The following is a 21,722-nucleotide window of genomic DNA, read 5'->3' as shown; positions in this document are numbered from 1 at the left end:
TAGGTCTAATTGAACTGCCAGAAAGCCACATAATTAAACCGTATGTAGAATGTACCAAGGTGATTCAATTATTTATACTTCTCACAGTACTGTGTAATGCAGCATCTCCACATCAGTGGTGTGAGGCCAAGGGAGGACAGGTGCTGATATGCTTGTGTTCCGGTTTGCTAATGCTGCCAGAACGCAAAACACCAGAAATGGATTGGCTTTTACAAAGGGGGTTTATTTGGTTACAAAGTTACTGTCTTCCGGCCATAAAGTGTCCAAGGAATAGGGTACCTTCACTGAAGGATGGCTGTTGGTATCTGGAAAACCTCTGTTAGCTGGGAAGGCACGTGGCTAAAGTCTGTTTGCTCCCAGGTTGTGTTTCAAAATGGCATTCTCCAAAATGTTGCTCTTGGGGCATTTTGTCCTCTCTTAGCTGCAGCTCCTCTTCAAGATGGCACTCTCAGTTGCTATCCAAAATGTCACTGTAAGGTGCTCTGCATCTGGGCCTGTGTGGCTCTTTTTAAAGTACTCCAGTGATCCAATAAATACCCACCCTGAATGGGTGGAGCAACACCTCCTTAGAAATAATCCGATGAAAGGTTTTGCCCACAGTTGATTGAGTCACATCCCCATGGAACCACTGAACCAATAGGTTCCAAACTAATCGACACTAATACAGTCGCCTCCACAAGACTGCATCAAAGAGCATGGCCTTTTGGGGGCTATGATATATCCAAACTGGCACAGCTTGTTTTATGTTTTTCTAAGATGATATACAAAATAAAATCTCGACCAGTTAATATCAATATATTCACCAATATTCAATTTTTAAAACTTATCTCCATATGTTGCAAACAAAATATAATGAAAAACTACTAAGTCAGATTACATATGCTATTAAAATATGTAAATACTTAAACATATGGATACATATATATATGATATTGATGGGGTTTGGCAAGATCATAAAACTGTCTTATATTCTTTTTATTTTATCTGCATGTTAAATATTTTCTAAAAAATGCACATATTACTTTTGTCACAAATGAATAAAATAAAAGTTGTAATTTTCAAAGAAAATTAAACAAACTGCTACCCTGTTCTCAGGATATTCTCCTTCTACCTCCTTTTTTATTTTATATTAATTTGTATAACTACCTCGATTTGAACTTATTAGCTTAAATAACTTTATAATACTCAAAAAGACTCCCAGATTTTCCACTTGCTTGCTCTCCAGAAATATTTTTCTTCTTTTGGGAATTTCTTAGTTTTCTAATTTTCCTAGCATTTTTCTTTAGCTATCAAGTAAATCAGATAAAATAATGAGGATGAGTTCAATTTCACTCAACCCACTGTTTCACCAATTAGAGCTACTATATGTAGTTTGCAATATAGTAAGAGTATTTAAGTGACCAGGTCATTTTTCTAGACCTACAGTAAGATGTTATGGTGGTAGCTAGCCCAAAGTTCTGCAAAATAAAAATAATATATATGTGAGGAAATGTAAAAAAAATCTGAATCTTTATCCAAAACGAGAGCAAATGGTGTCATAATCAATTATGATGTAATTCTTTAAAAATTTCAATTGGCATTTGAAAGATTTGTGTTATGAGAAAAATTATTTTTGTTATTCATGAATTATCTTTCCAACAAAACATGGTTCACAAATAGGAAAATAATTATGAATTGAATTACACTTATCTCATGCTGTAATAATGCAGGATAAACTTTACCTGCAGACCTACAATTTTAAATGCTCTAACACTGATTTTAGCACATGCACAATACCTGATATATCATTTTCCAGTATAACATTAACTAAATGTAGTATTTATCCTCTGGAAATTGTGATGAATGTTGAGTCTCATGTGCCATTTGCCATGTCCTTTACATTTTAGCATTTCCTGAGTGGGTGGAGCATATCAATGACACAGAGGTGGATATCGGCAGTGATCTCTACTGGCCTTGTGTGGCCACAGGCAAGCCCATTCCTACAATCAGATGGCTGAAAAATGGATATGCGGTATGTATTTTCAAGTGCTTTGAGTGCACCATTTCAGGGTTGTCTTGGGATAAATTTAGCAGAGAGTTAATAGAGTAAGGATACTTTGGCCCTAAAATATACAAGCTTCCTTAAAAAAGCAAACAAGAAACTGGACATAAAGTATCTTTCTTGAGCTTAAACAATCTTCTGTAATCTTATCTTTACCTTCTCTCTCTCTCTCTCTTTCCCTCTCTCTCTCTCTCCTTATTTTTTCCTTGGTTCCACTTTTACCCTTCTTCCTACTCATCCATCTCCACCACCTGATATTGTCCTCTTTTTCTTGCCACTGTTTCCATGACCCCACAGAAACAGAGGTAAGAGTGAAGTTTTAAGTCCTACCTTTAGTCCTGGGGACAAGTAGCAGCATTGGGATCTTTTTCTACCTTCCCACTGTGATCTCCCAGCTTGGCCAAGAGGGAAAAAAGGTGACTCTCAGCTCTGTAGGATGCATAAGACAAGAGCCACTGGGCATAGTAAGTGGGTTTTTCTTCCCCATGCCATGAAAATCCCACTCCACTCAGCAGAGGAGGCAGATGAAAATGGTATAGCTCCATTAAAATACAGCTAAACCTAAACCTAAATGAAAGTGTTTCTGTTAAAATTTATCAAGAATGTGTTTTATTTTGTGTTCTTTTTAGTATCATAAAGGTGAATTGAGACTGTATGACGTGACTTTTGAAAATGCTGGAATGTACCAATGCATAGCTGAAAACACACATGGAATCATTTATGCAAATGCTGAGTTGAAGATCTTGGGTCAGTATCATTTCTGATGTATGTTCAAACATTCAGCAAGAAAACAACATGTAAAAAATGATCATAGAGTATCCATAGATCATCTTTGATTTCACACTACTTTTGGTGGTTTGAAATGGAATGATGTTACTAGTTTTCCTTTCATTGAAAGGCATTAAATAGAGAAAAAGTAACTCATTTTTTTTCTTATGTTGGTTAAAAATTCCAACTATGTATAAGATCTTACTCCATTAAAATATAATATCATTTTAACTAAGCAGTTTGAACACTATAAGACATGTGAGACAACATAGAGCATATTGTTTTTAACATTTTGTTAATGGTAAAGTGAAATTTACATATGCCATTTTTTGTGAATCTTGTCCTCTCCTACCTCTGGGCAGCGAAACACTATCTGTGAGTATCACGTAACAGTGCAGGTTGATACTATCACAATGCGTGTGATGCAGACTCAGATGGGTCTTTAGCCCTTTCTAGCTTTGTCGGTCCCCAGTCTCATACCTACAGCTGCTACTCAAAACCTTCAGGGCGTTCCTCAAGCCCCTTATCCCCCACAGAACCATCCCCCGCCCCCCTTCCTATTATCTTCTTTCTTTTCCATGAAAACTGAAATATTGGGCATAAAATAGTTCGACTTCTCATGCTGCATGAAACTCTCTCTTCATTACCCTTGTCCTTTCAAGTTACTTTACCCAGAAGAAGAAATACCTCTCTTCTTATCCAAAAATAATCCCTCTGCTTCTACCACTGTTCATTCTTTTTTCACTTTTCCTGATTCTTGATATCAAATTATCCCTTCTCCCATATCTTCAACCTCTTTCTCTCCACTGACTACATTTCAATCTATGACTCTGCTCAAGTCACCTCATCCTAACATATATATTTTTCCCTCAACCTGTCTCTCTCCTACTCATGTTTTATTCTTTTCATTCTCCTTTCCCTTGTGTTGTTGATGACTCTTTCAAGCTCTCATACCTCCCAGATCATTTCTTCTCAGTCTCCTTCATTATCTTGTCTTCACCTTTTCCTCTGTCTGGCTATAAAGCTTACTGTGTCCTAGAGTTCCTTTCCTTAATTTCCTTCCCCAGTCCTTCACATAATCTGTATTATTCCTGAATAATTTAATCCACTCTTTTATTCTTTTATAATCATTGATGATCCTGTTACTTGTATCTCTGGTCCAGATTTTTATCCTCAGCTTCAGACTCAATATAGAAAGTTCCTAATAAGAATGTTCATCTGGATAATCCACAGATATCCAAAACTTACCAAATTTCAAACTGAATCCATTATCCTCCCCCCTCCCCTGTACAAGCACACCTCCTGAGTGATTCTTTTTTCTAAAGAATGGCATGATCCACCACATCCCATTCTGCCATTTATTGTATCCACTAAACTTTTTGATTTTATACCAAAAGTATCTATCAGCTTTTTCATACTCTTTATTTTGTATTAAAATGACTTTAACTAAAGTCTTACTGTATCTTGCCCTTTTTATATTATTTAAAGTAGCTTTCATAAGGTTTAATTGTATTATAAGTAACCTAGCCAGGTAATCAGGCTTTTTCTTCTAGGACTGATTACCCAACAGGTCATGACTCAGTCTGGACAATTCTATTCTTACTACACCAAAAGAAAACTATCCTTAAAAAGAGTTAAGACCATGTTAATTTTAACTTTTCCTGTCTCTTATTATAATGCAGAGGTCCATACTCTATTAAACTTGCCCCTAAAGTCAAAATCCCTTGGTAATGTGTTTAGTGTAGTTACTTGAGTATCAAGCAGGCTTTGAAGGCGCACATAACTTTGGTATGAAGTGACATAAGTAATTTTGAGTCTTAGAGAAGAAATTAGGTAGGTTCTAATTCTTTCCCAAACATTAACTTTCTGTTTTCTGCTGAAAGTTCTTATTTGTCATTATACGTTAGAAAAGAGAAGTATGAAAACCCATCAGGACAGTTGGAAAGATCTCTCCATACTCAAGTCTAAAGTCTTCAAATACTTAATTACTATTGTGTAGTAATTAAGCAAACGTTTTGAGTTTTTTGGGTCTCAGATCAATAGTTATTGGGCATCTTTATGTTTTTCTCCATCTATTCTTATCTAATATTCCTTTAGGAACAGTGCTTCTCTCTCCTTCCCTGAGTTATCCATTTCATTCATTCACCAAATATTTATTGTGCCCATACTCTATTCTGGATGTTCTTCTTTTAATAGATGCTTATGATGTAATAAAGAGCAGAAAAGACAAAATACACATGCCCTCTTCTTATTTGGGATGAGACAAATGTTTCATTATTCCTTCCCACTTAAAACAGGGACATGTCTAGATTCTGCTACTGGAAATCCAAATGTTAAGTATGAAGTCATTTAAATTACCACACCAAATCAACCATTTCATTAAGAAAGAGTCAAGAAAGATTTTAATTTTCTAGGTCAATTTTATTTTTTTGTAATATCCTGAAATTGTTTCTCATACTTGACGAGCAATATATAACCTAAAATATTTATTGAGACTACATAAAGTATCAGGCACTCCGGTAGGTACACCACAAGATTGGTTGTTGCTTATTTATTTATTGCCAATTATTAGAATCCAGGCTCAAGGAATAATGGGATAGACTAGACCATTGCTGCAAAAAGCATGTTCTTCAACACAGCAGTAGCACCTGGGAGCTTGTTAGAAGTGCAGATTCTGCATTTTAACAATATCTCCAGGTGATTTTGATGCATAGATAAAATTTGAGAATTACTGGACTAGATTATGAAGGGTCAAAGCCCAGATAAAGATATAGTTAGACCTAGACAATGCCCCCAAAAGAGCACGGTTACGGATGATTGGAAAGTGTTGGAATAGATGTATAGAATGTCCCTGGAGTCTGCCAAAAGACAAGGAGATTGAGCAGTGGGCTGGATGTGGGGATCCCTAAAGAAAGATGGAACATGTCTTCAGTAGAACAATGAATCACCTATAATGAGTCTCTATAACCTGTGTTCGTATATATTGGTCTGAACTCTGAGGTGAGGTTGAACTCAAGTGATTCATGGAATCCTCAGTTAATTGATTAGACCTATTCTTCCTGTAACTCTTTGTTGGTAGGCCCTGAAGGCATCAGTCTCTCTGGTCATTTTGGCATTTTCTACCACAGCATCTGTCAGAGTGCCTATACATAATTGGTGCTAAAAAACTGTTGATATAATGAAGAACAGGACATATTGTTCAATGAAAAGAGCATGCTTTCACGAGAAGGATCTAAAATCCATTCTGAATCCTACCTGATACTGCCTTAGGCACCTTTGACAAGTTATGTATTATTACAGATTTCAGTTCTCTCATCTGTAAGCACTAAATTTAAAGTGTGGTTGAGAGTTTTGACTATGATTATGTTCCAGTGTTTATAAGGGTGCTCAAGTCTCTCCAGTGTTTCAGTTAATTTCCCTTCTGAAATTGAATCAAAACAATTGAATTAGATGTAACTTTCAGGGTAAATACATATATACAACATTAAATTAAAGTTATAATATTTAATACAGTTATCATCAAGAGTTAAACATTTGAAGTGGGTGAATTTTATGACATTGTTATAGTTTGCTAAGGCTGCCGGAATGCAAAACACCAGAAATGGATTGGCTTTTATAAAAGGGGGTTTATTTGGTTACACAATTACAGTCTTAAGGCGATAAAGTGTCCATCAACAAAGGGTACCTTCACTGAAGGATGGCCAGTGGCGTCTGGAAAACCTCTGTTAGCTGGGAAGGCACATGGCTGGTGTCTGCTTGCTTCCAGGATGCGTTTCAAAATGGCGTTCTCCAAAATGTTTGCATCAGCTTCCAACGGCCATCTTCAAAATGTCTGTCTCAGCTCCAGCTAGCTGTGAGCTCCTTCTGTCTGAGCTTTTATAGTGTTCCAGTAAACTAAACAAGGCCCATGCTGAATGGGTGGGGCCACACCACCATGGAAATATCCAGTCAGAGTTATCACCTATAGTTAGGTGGTTCACATCTCCATGGACACTGAACCAATAGGTTCCAACCCAATCCACACTAATACATCTGCTCCCACAAGGAATGTATTAAAGAATATGGCTTTTTCTGGGGAACATAAATATACAAACTAAGACATATAAAATATATCACAATAAAGTTGTTAAATAAAAGAAAAAAAGTATTAGGTATGGGATGTTCATTAGTGGCTGACAATATTTGTTGAAATTAATTTGTTCTATTGATTATAAATAAAAAGGAATAAAATATAATACTATATTGCAGAAGGTATTTTTAAAAATATTTTTCTTCTTTTTTAACAAAGGGAAAAAATAATAATTTTTTTTCTTTTAGCTTTGGCTCCAACTTTTGAAATGAATCCTATGAAGAAAAAGATTCTGGCTGCTAAGGGAGGAAGGGTTATAATTGAATGCAAACCTAAAGCTGCACCTAAACCAAAATTTTCATGGAGTAAAGGAACAGAATGGCTTGTCAATAGTAGCAGGTCAGTTTAAAGACCTAGAAATCCAATAGCAATTCACTATTTGGGAAAGTTTTTTTCTATTATTAATAATGTAAATATTACTTGTTTCAACTTTTTCCGTAGAAGATAATGTAATTCCAGGATGAACAGAAGTACTTACTAACCACCTTCAGTAACTATTATAATTGAGTTTCAATTTTTACTATTCTAAATTTATAAGGGATTTTTAAAAATGAGGCTCTGAAATTTTTTTTGTAAATGTCCCAAGACCGCACAGCTAAGCCACTGGCTCCCAGGCTATGAAATAGGATCTCTCTTTTTTCCCCCAAACAAGGGTGTGTATATGCATTAATATTTGATTTTTTTCTAAGCGGTTAGCTTATTAAATATTTCAAGAGGAAAATAAAAAGGTAGTTTCAAAGTACAAAGAATCACTTCTTCTGAAATAAAGAGAAACATTACTTCTTCGTAGTGAGTAGACCATCTACCAATGTTTGGGACAAATCAAAAATGCAGCTTGTGACTTACATGGATATTATTTAGAGGGAGCCACACTGAAGAGTTTCTGTAAGTTTCTAAAAGAAGTTTTACCTAGTATATTAATTAATAAAATACGGTTAGGAGAAAGCCAGGATGGGGAAGACAGGGAATGCTGTGTTGGGGGAGGGGCGGAGGAATTTCAGGTGGTGAGAGCAGCTTCACCAAGGGGCTAAGGCAGGCAGTGTGGATGTGGAAGGAATTGCAAGAGGCAATGAGGATCTGTCTAAAGGTTTAAATAAGGGAAGAATGAAGTGATTTTTGCCATTTCAAAATATTATTTTGGCAAAAGTATAGGAAATAGATTTGCTTCTCAATAATACAACAATGTAAATAAGGTGGGTATTATCCCTGTTTTTGGCATGTCTGAAGCCTAGAGAAGTTAAAGTGATCTAAAAATATATGAATAATATCCAAACTGAAACTTGAACCTGTATCTCGTTACCATAGAAATAGAACATACCAGTGTCACTAAATGATCACAAGTCTGGCTGTGTATGTGGACAGGAGTAGGAGAAAGCAGGGGCAGCGGTTTTCCTGAATGCATTAACTTTTCAAGTAATATGTTTGACCTGAGAGTTATCAGGTTGTTAACAAAATTGTATTAGAAGAATCAGGGTGAAAGGAAGAGTCAATGATGATATATTAAGAGTCAGACAATGAGCCAGGTGAGACCATGATTAAAGGGTGGTCACAGTTTTTAGTGCTCACTCCTGCAGAAACCTACAGCATAGCATTCCCCACTGTTCCTACTCATAGCTTTCTCCACTTGAGGATAGAATCTTGTTCTGATTCTGATAAGAACCAATGTCATGGGCCTCTCCAACCAAGTATTTCATAGAACTGTGTTTCATGGACCTGTTTTCCCTAAGTATCAACAAGTGTCCAAAAAAGAGAAGTCTAGCTCCTAAAATCTATTTTGGTTCTGTTATGCTATTGTTAAAGCCTTTAAATAAAATTATATTACTTCCTTGACAAGAGTCTACAAGTCCAGTTTTTGCTCACTCCATTAATCCATTAATGAGTTAAACCTCAGGCCATCTAAGATTTGCTTTGTAATAGATATAGTGTTTTTAAAACCTTGGTATTTCCATCAAGTAAGCTGGGTAAGATGTAATGATTGAAAGATATTAGTGCATATAATCTAAGATGTACAATCATAGAGTATTTCATTAAATTAATTTTGTGAATGATGGGATTTTTTCATTTCACTAGAATACTCATTTGGGAAGATGGTAGCTTGGAAATCAATAACATCACAAGGAATGATGGAGGTATATATACATGTTTTGCAGAAAATAATAGAGGGAAAGCTAATAGCACTGGGACTCTTGTTATCACAGGTATGAAACCATTTGATTTATTTTTTGTTTTCAGTTTGATTATGCTTAATTTCTAATGTACTATAAGAGGTGTGAATCAGCCCTAAGCTTCTAAAACAGTCTGTGCATTGATAAGTTTCCATTTCAAAAAACTTCCGTGCATGTCTCTTACCTGATGAAATTGTTCCTGGAATTTAGATTTAAAATATCTTATTTCTTGGCACAGGGAAATCAAAAGATATTGATTTTTATTCTTTTAATGTACAGATAATATTGTGCATATTTTTGTGAATTGTGCTTTACTCCTTTATTTAAAAATATTTAGATCCCACACGAATTATACTGGCCCCAATTAATGCGGATGTCACTGTTGGAGAAAATGCCACCATGCAATGTGCTGCTTCCTCTGATCCTGCCCTGGATCTCACGTTCATCTGGTCTTTCAATGGCTATGTGATTGATTTCAACAAAGAGAATACTCACTACCAGCGGAATTTTATGGTAGGTGTTTTAAGTTTCATCTTATTAACATCCCAATAACTCTATGAGTCTTGCACTGCAACTTCTATTATTTAATCATTTTAATGAGACTGAAAATCAAGCCAAAAAAAAGCTTTTTGTGCTTCTCCTTATAATAATTGTAGTACTACTGAACCTGTCTAAAAATAGTTAACCTTAAAGGATTTGCTAGAGATAAGAATCAATAAATGTTCATTGGGCTTCAGGTACTTTTCTACCCCTAATTCTAATACAATTGTATCTCAGCACAAATGGATTCTAAGTTCTAGTGCCTTCACTTCACTGTAAATGAGGTAAGAGCCTGGAACTTATCACTTGTTATAATGATAACTTCAAAGCATTTACTTTATTCTTTGATGGTAAGAAATAGACAAAATATATGTGTTGGAGGGTTTGGGAAACTAGTCCTTGTGGTTTGAAAGAGGTTAAATGGCTGTATTTTATTTTAAGATTGGAATGCATATCTAATACAAGTCCTATCATTAAACTTAGAGATGTTTAGATATAAATGAAGTAGAGGAAAAAGTCTGGGAATTAATACAGGATAACAATTTTCATAAGAACATTATTAGTGTACTGATGAGCTGTCTAAGTTACAATGTATTTAAAAGACAAATTGATCATGACTTCTAAGATCTGCTCTTTATAAAGTAGCTAGTTCAGAGCCTAAAAATCTATTTGGAACATATGCTCAATTAAGAAAACTTTAATTTTAAATTTAGAAGTCAATACTGATATAGAAATAAAATATTAAATTGCCTTAATAAAATAAGTTAAGATTTTAAAGTCCTATGAAATATGAAGAGTGGATTGTACATATTATAATATATACTTTCAAATTATACAATTTTTTTGTTTTTTCTTACTTTTTGGAACTTGCCACCTGAAAAAGCTCAAAAATCTTTAGTTAGGTAAGATGCATTTTAACTAGATGGGTACATTTCTTCTTAAATTTTTATTAGATAGATGCACATGAGCAACTGTCAGGACAGTATTGATGCTTGTGCTTTTTACATGTTTACTGAAGTTCCAGTTCTTGTCTTTTTAATATGGCTTACCTAGTTAGAACTGTATATTTACAGTAAACCTACCTATCATCTTTAGGTTTCTCAAATAAACATACTTTTAACAAAACAATTGGCAATTGACAGGGAACTATAAACTGCAAACTTTAACATACTACAAGATATTTTTTCCTTATATGTCTTAACACTATTTTGATGTATTTAATGATAGACATCTATAACATTAGTGAAATTGGCACCAACATCTTCAATAATTTCTCTAAACTGCATTTTGGTTTGTAAGAAAAGCAAATGCCACTCAGATTTTAATCATTTTAAGGAAAAAAGCGGGCTAAACAGAGATCTTTAAAAAAAACCATAGACTTCTGTATTTGCTTAGTTCTTTGGTGTTATAAACTGAATACTTTCAAAAATATGATCTGGGAATATTCAAAGTAGATAAAGGACACTTCTTTTTCTACAACAACCATAATTTATAAAAGTAGTTATTTAATAGCTGCAATGAAGTCTATGCAAATAGATTTTGAGCATAAATTGCCTTAAATTAAGCTGAAAACTCATGTTTGGAGCCTATCCTTGTTCATTAAAATAATACAGTGTGATGGTTGATGTAAATAACTGTTGCAAAAGAAAGAAGAGAGAGAGAGAGAGAGAAGGAAAAAAAAAAAAGGAAAGAAAGAGAAAAAAAGAGTCCAGTGCCTTAAAAACAGAGGAAAATAAAAAAGTAACTGGAATATTAATTAAGAATTAACTGATAAATTGGAGTGAAAAATATAAAAGACACTGGTCTTTTTAAGTCAAGTAGAATTTTCTTAGACCACTTCAAAGTCAGACTTCTCTGCTAAACATAGTAGAAAGAATTTGAGTAAAAATGTCATGCTTTTGATCCACCTAGTGCCATTTGGAAGATAATCCTAATGGCTAGTGATTGCTCCTGGGCTCCTTGCTAGACCATTCTCAGGAGTGGCCTTTCCTGCCTAACGTTCAGTGAACGACAACAATGGCTAGCAGGTACTGGGACAGCAGAAGCATTGCTTACTGCATTTGGCTATTGTTCAAAATTGCACGGACAAAAATATCACCATGTATGTTTTTTGGTTTCTTAAATAATGTTTTAGCATTTTATTTAATTCTGGCAACATTTCAATAATCTGTTAGCATGCATCCATTTAAAAATATGTACTGAGCACATGCCACCAGTAGGCAGAGTGATAGGCACTAAGCGGATAAATCACTACGACAAGCACCGTTCCCAAATATATTGGAGGTACCCTGTAAATTTAAATTTCAGCTGTAAATGTTTTGGTAGTTATCACAGTTATCAAAAATGTATCATCACCATCATGTTAGTGATTTTAATTGCTAAACATTAATATCAGAAGCTATAATTAATGAAGAAAAAATATGGAATGCAAACTTTAAACATTTTACTTTAAGAATACAAGTTTGCAATTTCTAATTTAGTTTCAATACTAAATTTTATATAGTAAACCACTTTGCTTTGATTTTAGCTTGCTATTCTGGATTTTGACCACCAAGTGGCACCTTTGTATAAGGTTTCAAACTTCACAGCCTAGAATAATTGGGGATTAAAATTAAACAAATGCATTTTCCCATACTTATCTCTAAGGTATGAGATTTTGGGTGATTTTTAAAATGCTCTTCTTTATACTTTTTCCAATTAGAGTCATATAGCCAAACAGGGGACAAAAAGTAACTATACATTTTGCAGATACGAGTTTCTTACTGAGAATTTATAGTAAGCACCAAAAAAATAAAAAATAAAAATAACATTGCAATTACACTTAATGCTCCTACTTTGCATAGAACCCATTTGGATTAATTAATTTTTTTAAAAAATGTAGCTATAACTTTAAGAATTTAATTAAATCCTTAATGCTGGAGAAAACATTGGGAAGTTAAATATTCAGAGTTTATCTGTCATGTCATTTATTCAATAAATATTCATTAAGCATTATATGATTATGTTCTCCTGGTCAGTAAGTATTTCATTAAATTATGCATAGGGGATATCAAATATGCATATACAGGAATCAGAAATCTAATAAATTTGACGCTTTGTTACCAGTAAGTTACTATGTTATATGTCTTTCTTTTTTCTCTCAAAATTATGTGGCAAATAAGCATATAAATTATTCAGTGAAAGTCCAGTTACATAATGACTTTGATTTGCAAATTCAATAATTGTTTACTCCCTTAGAGTAAATGAAAGTGCAGACTCATTTAACTTGTTGATTTAATCTATTCTAAAAAGGTCTTGAGACTATCTACCAAATACTATGTATAGAAATATATCTGTCTCTTGGTGGTACCTGAACTACAAAAATTTCATTTTCAACCTCTGCCTAACTTTTAACATCTACTTAAAGTTAATTTTCTTTCAACTATTTTGCAACAGCACTCTCCTTGTCAGGTCCTTATCTCAATTGACATGATTTGCATAACCTTTCCAATTTTGGTTGTTACCACTACAATTTTTTCCTTGTTCTTTTATTACAAATATATATTAAAATTGCAATTCAGCAAGAAATTATTGCTTGCCTGTTATGAGTTCATAAATATCAAATGGAATTGTGTAGGGCTTCTGCCACCAGCCAGACCTGGGCTCCAGGCTCCACTTTTCCCTTTCTAATTCTGTGACACTGAGCCAGTGATGAAACCTCTCAAAGCCTCAGATATCCCCTCTCTAAAATTCTATTAATAATTCACGTGCTTCACTGGGATTCCAAACTGATGACTTCATAATATTTTTGTGAGGGATTAAATGAGAAAATGCCTATGAAGTACTTGGAACAGAATCTGGCATATTGTAAGTGATTATTATTAAAGCTTTTAATAATAGAGCAATCATTCCCCATTTAAAATTCCAGAAGCTTTCGTCAGATAAATTTTTCTGGATACAAATATCATTTTTCATAATTTAATTATTGCACTGCTTGCTGTACTGGATACCTAGTCTAAAACAAAAACATTTCCAAGTATTTCTTTGCTGAGGGCAATGGAAAGGTAATAATAGTCAGTGTGTGTTGAGTGATTACTGTTTCTGCAGCATTGAGTTAAGCATTTATTATGTATTTCTCATTTGATTGCCACAAAAAATCTTCTAATGAGGTTCATATCATTAAGAGTTTTTCAGTTTTGGAGGTGAGGTACCTGAGGTTTAGAAAAGTTAAGTAACTTGCTCAAATTAATCATATAGCTCGCTAGTGGCAGAGGCAGAGTTTGAACCCAGGCTGTATGTCTGTGGACCCTGTGCTCTTCGCCATTTCAGTTTTTAATCTGTTGGTTAGTATTCATGTATATTCCTATTTAAATAATCCTCATTGATTGTTTAAAACACTACAACACAGTATTGCTAAATTCCTATATTTTATTCTCTACGAAGAATGAAATTTTCTGTCCACTCTTATCCATATTATTTCATTCTCCCTATGCTATTAGCAATGTTTGCAATACACTGTAAATCAAGTCGACACAGTTTCAGGTGATCTAAGTTTGAAGTTCTAGGAAATTCTTAATGATCTCCTTTACATGGGTAGGGGTATGTGTATGTTTGCACACGTGTGTATTTTTTCTGATAGTATCAAAAATACCTTTCAAGAAAAAGAAGACAGAGTTCTTACCTTAAGATGTTTGTTTTTTTTTTAAAGGGTAATATTGTGTTTAAATTTGAGAAGTAAACTTCCAAGTTAGTGGATGCTTTAATCTTGAACAGAAATTTTGCTTCTGCAGACGAGCCAAAAGAGAAAGAAGGATTAGAAATATTGATAATAAAACAGAAGGCAATTTTGATTCTTTCAATTTTCTTAGCTGCTTATTAACTGTTGAATAAGAGGGTGAATATTGTCCAGAGTTATGGGGCTCAGAGAGACATGACGGGTTGGAGGAAATAAGGAGGGTTGGACAATAATCCTGGCAGGAGCAAGGATCAACTTAGAGCTGAAGAAGCCAGAACAGAAGACCAGTCAGGCACAGCGAGGTGATATAAGCCCTAAAGCAGTGGTTTTCACCTGGGGGTGATTTTACCCTCCAGATGACATCTGGAAATGTGTGGACATTTTTATACCTACAACTGGGGGGACAGGAGAGGTGGGTGGGGGGAAGGGGAGCAGGGCAATGTTACAGACATCTGTTTAGCAGGGGTGCTGCTAAACATCCTGCGGTACACAGGACAGCCTCCCACAGCAAAGGATTACCAGGTCCTAATTGTCCATAGTGCCAAGACTGAAAACCACTGCTCTAAAGAAAAATAAAGAAGAGATGTTGGAATATGGAGATTGACCACTGATAGATTTACGCAAGATTTTAAGCAAAGAGAGGTTATATTTTTATAGGAAGACAGTGTTGGGGCATAAAAAATTGTAAGAAACCAGATAAAAGAAAATATTTTCCAAACTGATATGAGTAGTAGGGGGTCCATTTTACCACACACATGAAAGTAATAACAATAAAACCTAAAGTGAAAAAGAACAATTAATGTAAAAAAGAACAGGTGCTTTTTTTTTTTTTCCCCTTGTTTTTCTACTCATTCATCCATACACTGGACCAAGGGGAGTGTGGTCCATGTGGCTTTCCCAATCACATTGTCACCCCTCATAAGCTACATTTTTATACAATCGTCTTCAAGATTCAAGGGTTCTGGGTTGTAGTTTGATAGTTTCAGGTATTTACTGCTAGCTACTCCAATTCATAGAACCCAAAGCATTGTTTATATTGTGCATAAGAGTGCCCACCAGAGTGACCTCTCGGCTCCTTTTGGAATCTCTCCGCCACTGTAACTTATTTCATAAGTTTTTAAAATTTGATAAGCAGTGTACAAGAGGGAAAAATATGTATAAAGTATACTACTACCCCCAACATAGTTCTGTGGTTCACCCGACATCACAAAGACATTCTGCCCACAGTCAAATCCTCCCCCTGCTATTTAAATTAGTAATTAACTAAAAAAGAGTTAGATGATTAAACAATTTGCTCATACCTCACTCTCTCTGAACATGTAACTTTCCTGACCTCCCTTTCACAGCCCTAATAAACCTTTACTTATACCTAAATGGCTTCTTTTAAGATTGTCACATTTCAGTGTAGAGACCATCTCAGCCAAAGTTGTTCTCCAGAATAGCGTCTAATAATTGAGTCCTTAATAAACATTTGTTAATGACAAGGCTAAGAGAATGGAATTACGTACTGTACATATAGTGGCAAATCTTTGTTCTTTAGAGTTGTCTTGGTTTGGGGGAGAGAGGAATCTCATAAATTCATCCAAACTTAAGGTCACATTTTTCTTTTACACTCTTGAGTACCACTACAGTAAATATTCTGGCTGTGTATGCTTGCAAAATAAGTCAATGAAGAAAGGAAAAATAAGTATGTAAACCTTTGGTGTCTTAGGAATTTCATAATTTTACATAGTGGACTTGAATGTTTTATTTATGATATCATACTAAAATGTACTCATTAGTTGTGTATGGCTTAAAACCTACCTGATTTTTCCAGTTTGATTAGAAGAATAGAATGTTATCTAAATATCTGGGTTTTTGTTCTGGTTTTGCCACTGAAAAATTATATGAGCTTAGGCAAAACAGTCACTCTGAACCTCAGGCTTCTCGTCTGTCCCACTAAGGAGGTTGGGTTACATCAGAAATTTTTAAAAACAACAAAAAACTTTTAACAGAAGCATCCTTTTTGCAAAGAAAATTTAAATCAGAATCCCAATATATGAAATAGATGAAGGTGGAATGGCTCTGATCGAAGATAAAATGTGTGAGTGTGTATGTGTGTGCGGGTAGGAGACGATGTAGCCAAGAGTCCTACCCAAGCATTTCTCAGTTCTTGCCATCCCACCACACTCTCCATTCTGTTCCTTTCCTACTACTAACTAGTCCATGAAGATTCTCAGAACCCCAAGGCTGATGGGAACCAATTTGAAATTCATATGATTTAAACAATATCCAAGCTTTCTTTCAACTCTAAAATGCAGTTTCTAAATCAAGGCATTGATGTGTTTGTCCATCATTCAAAATGCATAGGAGAAACCTTCAAGAAAATTTCCTTCCTTTTGAGTTTTCATTCAAAATTCATCAGCTGATCTGACTTGGATTTTTCAGCCATCACTCTCACTGTTTAATTTGCATCAAAATAGTCAACTTTAGGGATGTTCTACATTTCCTTGGTTCTGTTAATACTTGGGGACTTCTTAGTATTTATCACAGACCTCTTCCCTAATTTGTTTAAACTTTTATATTTCCAATGACATTACTTCATTTTCATAAGTTTTCTTCTGTCACAACTTAAAAAATTTTTTTTTAGATAGAGGCAATGTTAATACTGATGCACTACATAAAATAATACTAACTTGAATATTGGGGAATAGTGTTAATGATACTGTGTGTGAAAATGGTTTTGTGATTATTTAAGAGGATGGCTTTATTTATTTATTTATTGGAGATGCAAATGAAGCCTTTGTATTATTATGTTGGTAATTTATTTTTTGAGGGTTCAGCAACAGATAAGAAGGTAGAAAGACAGGTAGGTAGATAGATAGAAGGAAAGGTAGAGTTATCCAGATAGCTGGACAATTAGATAATATATGCCACAAAGTTTGCAATTGTTAAATCTGGTTAGTTGGCATTTGAGTGGCTACTGTACTAATTTGCTCTCTTTTCTTATGTTTGAAAATTTAAATAGGGAAAATTTTAATAAAGGAATAAAACAATATATATTTTGCTGCTATGAGAAAGGACCCACTTCCACTTACTAAAAAACTGTGAATATAAATCTCATTCTCTGATCTCTAAAGTACTGCTTTGCAAACTGCTTGCTCTGGTAACAAGTAGCTTAAAACTGCTTGCTGTGGTAACAAGTAGCTTAAAATTAAATCTTGAATTCTTTAACTCCAAAATGGCATTATTAATGCTGTCTCCTTAGGTAATGCAAAATTAAATGAGAAAAGTAAAGTAGCTAGCACATTCCCAGACATCTAAAAGATACTCTATAATCAGATAACAGAAGTAGGAGTGCAGTAGTCGTGGCAGCACTAAGAGTAGCAATTGTGAAAGTGGTAGTAGCAGTTTTACTAGGAGTGACAGTAGTAGCAGATTTAATAGTAGCAGCGTAGTATCAGTGGTAGTGATAGTCTATTAGCAGCAATAGTAGTAGTAGTGGTTGTAGTTATAGTAGTATTGTTTCTTCATCTGTAATTAGGGTTATAAATAGTATTGATCACATAAGGGTCTTGTTAAGAGTGGGTTTGCACAGTTATAACAGTTTCTGTCTCCTAAAAACCCTTAATAAATATTTGCTATTAGTCATGTTGTCCCTGGTAGTGGGCCTGATGTTTGCAGTGACATAAGGTGCATTTGCCACACTTATCCCTTCTCTACTGTAACAAAGAAACAGGCAAAATAATAATAATTTTATTCTTTTCTCTAATTAACCAAAATTTAAAAAATAGTTTTATTATTGCATGGACATAGCATGTATCACATATTTCAACAAATTCTTGTCTATAAATTTCTATGATATGCTCTTTAAAGATTATTTTTTCCTCCAACCTTCTATATCTGTACCTTCACTTGGACTTTGATGGAACAAAAGAGACTTTTTGGTTAATACATAGCTATTATTAGTTCTAAGTTTTATCTAGAACTTTTAAGTACCATGCAACATACTTCTTTTTTCATTATGATTAATTCAGTTTGTTAATACAATTTAGCAACTCATATTCATATATACTGCAGGAACAACTTTCTAGAGTTAGCATATGGGGGAGAGGGAAGCAAGCAATGGTAGTTATATGTTGGAAGTCTTTTGATTTAAACTTGGGAAATTTCTAAGTGGTAAACCACTATATACTTTGGAACATCCCTTAGTTTTGCTATCACAATTTCCAGTATATGATTCAACTCTTCTCATATGAAGGGAGGCATTTTGTAATTCTGCCAAGCTGTGGTTTTTAGTGAAAAATATAGAGAGCATTCGTATCTAATTTGTGGCTAGAATGTGCTGAGGCCCATGATCTTTACTTGCTTTGTAAGCGTTCTGTCAACCCCCAAGAACCTCAACTTCTCCTGGGGTATGGAAAGTTCTAGCACCATTTATAAAACTTCAGGAAAGTTTTTATGCATACATAACTGTATTGGAAATGACATAGTATATTTTTCCTTTGCTTTCCTTCTGAGTAGTTTTCAATGCCACACCTTTGCCAAATATAGAGCAAATGAGAACAAACATTAAAGTTACTTATTATTGCTTTATACAAGTAAGTCTGTCATTATCTACCTAAGGCCTAACATTTAAAACAGAGTGACTTCTAAAATGGTTTTAGCATTTAAAAGTTTTAGAATAGTCTAAAATTTTAGAATAGTTTAGTCTGAAGATTCAGTCTGAAGATTCAATAAGTGTAAATTTAATATTCTTATTTATACTTCGATAAGTATGAACAATATAATATTTTAAGACAAATAGTTCATAAATTTTATTACACATGATACAGTATAAGAAACATGATCACATTATTCCTTCAGAAAAAAATAAGTGAATATATAAGTAGAATTATGTTTCAAACTGAAAGCTTATAAAAAGAAAGATAGCAATTTCATTAAGAAAAAATTATTATTAGATGTGTAGCATATAAACATTAAAACAAGGGTGGTAATTGGAATAGCTAGCAGTAAATACCTGAAACTGTCAAACTACAACCCAGAACCCAAGATTCAGAACCCTAGAATCTTGAAGACGATTGTATAAAAATGTAACTTACAAGGGGTGACAATGTGATTGGGAAAGCCATATGGACCACACTCCCCTTTGTCCAGTATGTGGATGGATGAGTAGAAAAATTGGGGCAAAAAAAAAGGAACCCAGTGTTCTTTTTTACTGTAATTGTTCTTTTTCACTTTAATTTTTATTCTTATTATTTTTATGTAGTGGTAAGGAAAATGTTCAAAAATTAATTTTGGTGATGAACGCACAACTATATAACGGTACTGTGAACATATAATGTATGCTTTGTATGACTGCATGGTATGTGAATATATCTCAATAAAATTGAATTAAAAAATAATAACAAAACATGGGTGGTGCCGCAACCTCTTTATTTTTATGTTAATTTTCTGCACTTGATTAATTTATAATAAAGTTGGATAAAAAAACATTTTAAGTTCCTGATGTTGTTATATTTTTAATTCCAAACTAATTGCTAGCTCATTGAATTAGTGGGAGTTTAGCATCAGAATTACCTTTCACTTAGAAACATTAAGCAACAAAAGTACTGAGTTCACATAATAAAATAATATTAGAAACTTAACTGCTTTGATGCAAACATTATTCTTTTTCACATATAACTATGATTTTGGATATAATAGTTTGAAAATATTTTAACTAATGCATTTCTATTAATGAATAATAATAGTGTCAGAGTACATTTCTATCAAAGGTGTCATAGCATATTAAAGCAATCTGTTTTACAAATATACCATGTTCAAATTATTTTACTTTAGTTTTTTTATGTTATTTAAATTTTTCTCATTAAAAAGATTAAATAGATGTATGAACTATTAGCCTTTATGATAATTCATGAAGAAGTGTTTTATAATTACCCTCCCCATTAACAGAATCTTACTCTACTTATCTCAAGTATATTTTTAAAAAATAAGGAGTTACAACTAATCAAAAAGTACCTTTTTTATCTTCTTTCTGAAATGAATATTATTTTTTATAGTTTGGGAAGTTTAAGGGTTACAGTTTTCTATATTAACTGCATTATTTTCTCCATAAATTTTCACATTTTTCCCCAAACTTTTCTTTTTCTCATAAAATTAGTATATAAATAATTTTAAATATATTATAGTAAACATGAAATAATAACAATAGGTGTTTTCAATTCAGCTATTTCCATTTGTAACATATCATTGTCTTACCAGGAAAATGCCTGCTTAATACAAACATTTTAGATAATATGTACTTATTAATTCATTTATTCAGTATTTCTTTGTTGAATTGCTTTTGTATACCAGATATTATGTTAAGTACTCAGTATGTAATAATAAATAAGGTCTGGGCCCTTCTCTAGGAATTACGGGAAGGAATTAACAGTCTAGTGGAAGAGATGAACACTTAAACAATTATAGTAGACGGGAATATTGAAATATAATGAAAATGTACAAAGGGAAGCACCTAGGCCGATCTTTAGAGACCAGAGAAGAAAGTGAAATCTAGATTTGGGGTTAGCTGAGTGATGGAGGAGGGAGGCGAGGGCATCCAGACAATGCAAGTGACATGCACGATGGTCTGCAGGTGAGGCAGCACATGCTGAATTATAAGTTGTTCATAATTACAAGTTGTTTGCAACATGGCTGGAGTAGAGAAGGTGGCCAAGGAAGTAATATGAAAAGGTAGCATCCTTCAACCTGACACCAGAAGAACTCTCATAATTTGTTTAGGAAATGCTGTGACCATAGGCTATATGGACTTAACCTAATTCTGCTTGTAGCTGAAAAGAAGTGAATATATATTATCTTTAGAGCAAGATAAACAATTTGGTTATTAATTGTTATTAATATAATATTGTATATTATACAATATCAATGTATATTGAGTGTTATTTTGTTGCTGGCATTTTGCTGGTCCTGAAAATACAATGCTAAACAAAACAGGCATTTTTCCTCCTCTCATTAAACTTACAGTGCACTGGAGAGACTAATTTTCATCATCTAATCACACAAATAATTAATTGCAGTTGAGATACATAATATGACATAAGGTTCCAGGTACTACAAGAAAATATAATATATGTAATAAAATAATGTATACTATAATAAAATATTCTCCATCTAGTCCAGAGAATAAAGAAAAGCTTGCCTGAGAAAGTGATTCAACCTGGTATTGGGGGTGGGAATAAGTAAGTGTTATTTAGATGCAGGTGGTAAAGGGATGGGTTATGAGGGAATATAGCTCAGGGGAGGAAACTCCATGGAGAACCAGAGAAGGGAGAGAAGAGGGTGCTTTTGAGATCCTGAAAAGGAGTCGTTCTTCCTAGAGACAGA

The 21,722-nt window shown here is 33.8% G+C and overlaps 1 protein-coding gene across 4 annotated transcripts in view; it reads left to right on the top strand.

The window, feature by feature from the left end:
• CNTN1 (contactin 1) overlaps positions 1 to 21,722 on the top strand; it is a 391,770-nt gene that overhangs the window by 246,303 nt on the left and 123,745 nt on the right. For all 4 annotated transcript variants that reach the window (XM_037847170.1, XM_037847168.1, XM_037847169.1 and 1 more), the window contains 5 exons: positions 1,887 to 2,011; positions 2,671 to 2,788; positions 7,127 to 7,277; positions 9,009 to 9,136; positions 9,441 to 9,616. In XM_037847170.1, the coding sequence (XP_037703098.1) occupies positions 1,887 to 2,011; positions 2,671 to 2,788; positions 7,127 to 7,277; positions 9,009 to 9,136; positions 9,441 to 9,616 (698 nt within the window). The remainder of the gene's footprint in view (positions 1 to 1,886; positions 2,012 to 2,670; positions 2,789 to 7,126; positions 7,278 to 9,008; positions 9,137 to 9,440; positions 9,617 to 21,722) is intronic.

This window comes from Choloepus didactylus, chromosome 8, assembly GCF_015220235.1.
Source record: "Choloepus didactylus isolate mChoDid1 chromosome 8, mChoDid1.pri, whole genome shotgun sequence".
In the NCBI taxonomy this organism is placed as follows: domain Eukaryota; kingdom Metazoa; phylum Chordata; class Mammalia; order Pilosa; family Megalonychidae; genus Choloepus; species Choloepus didactylus.
This window is presented reverse-complemented; position numbering and strand designations above follow the sequence as displayed.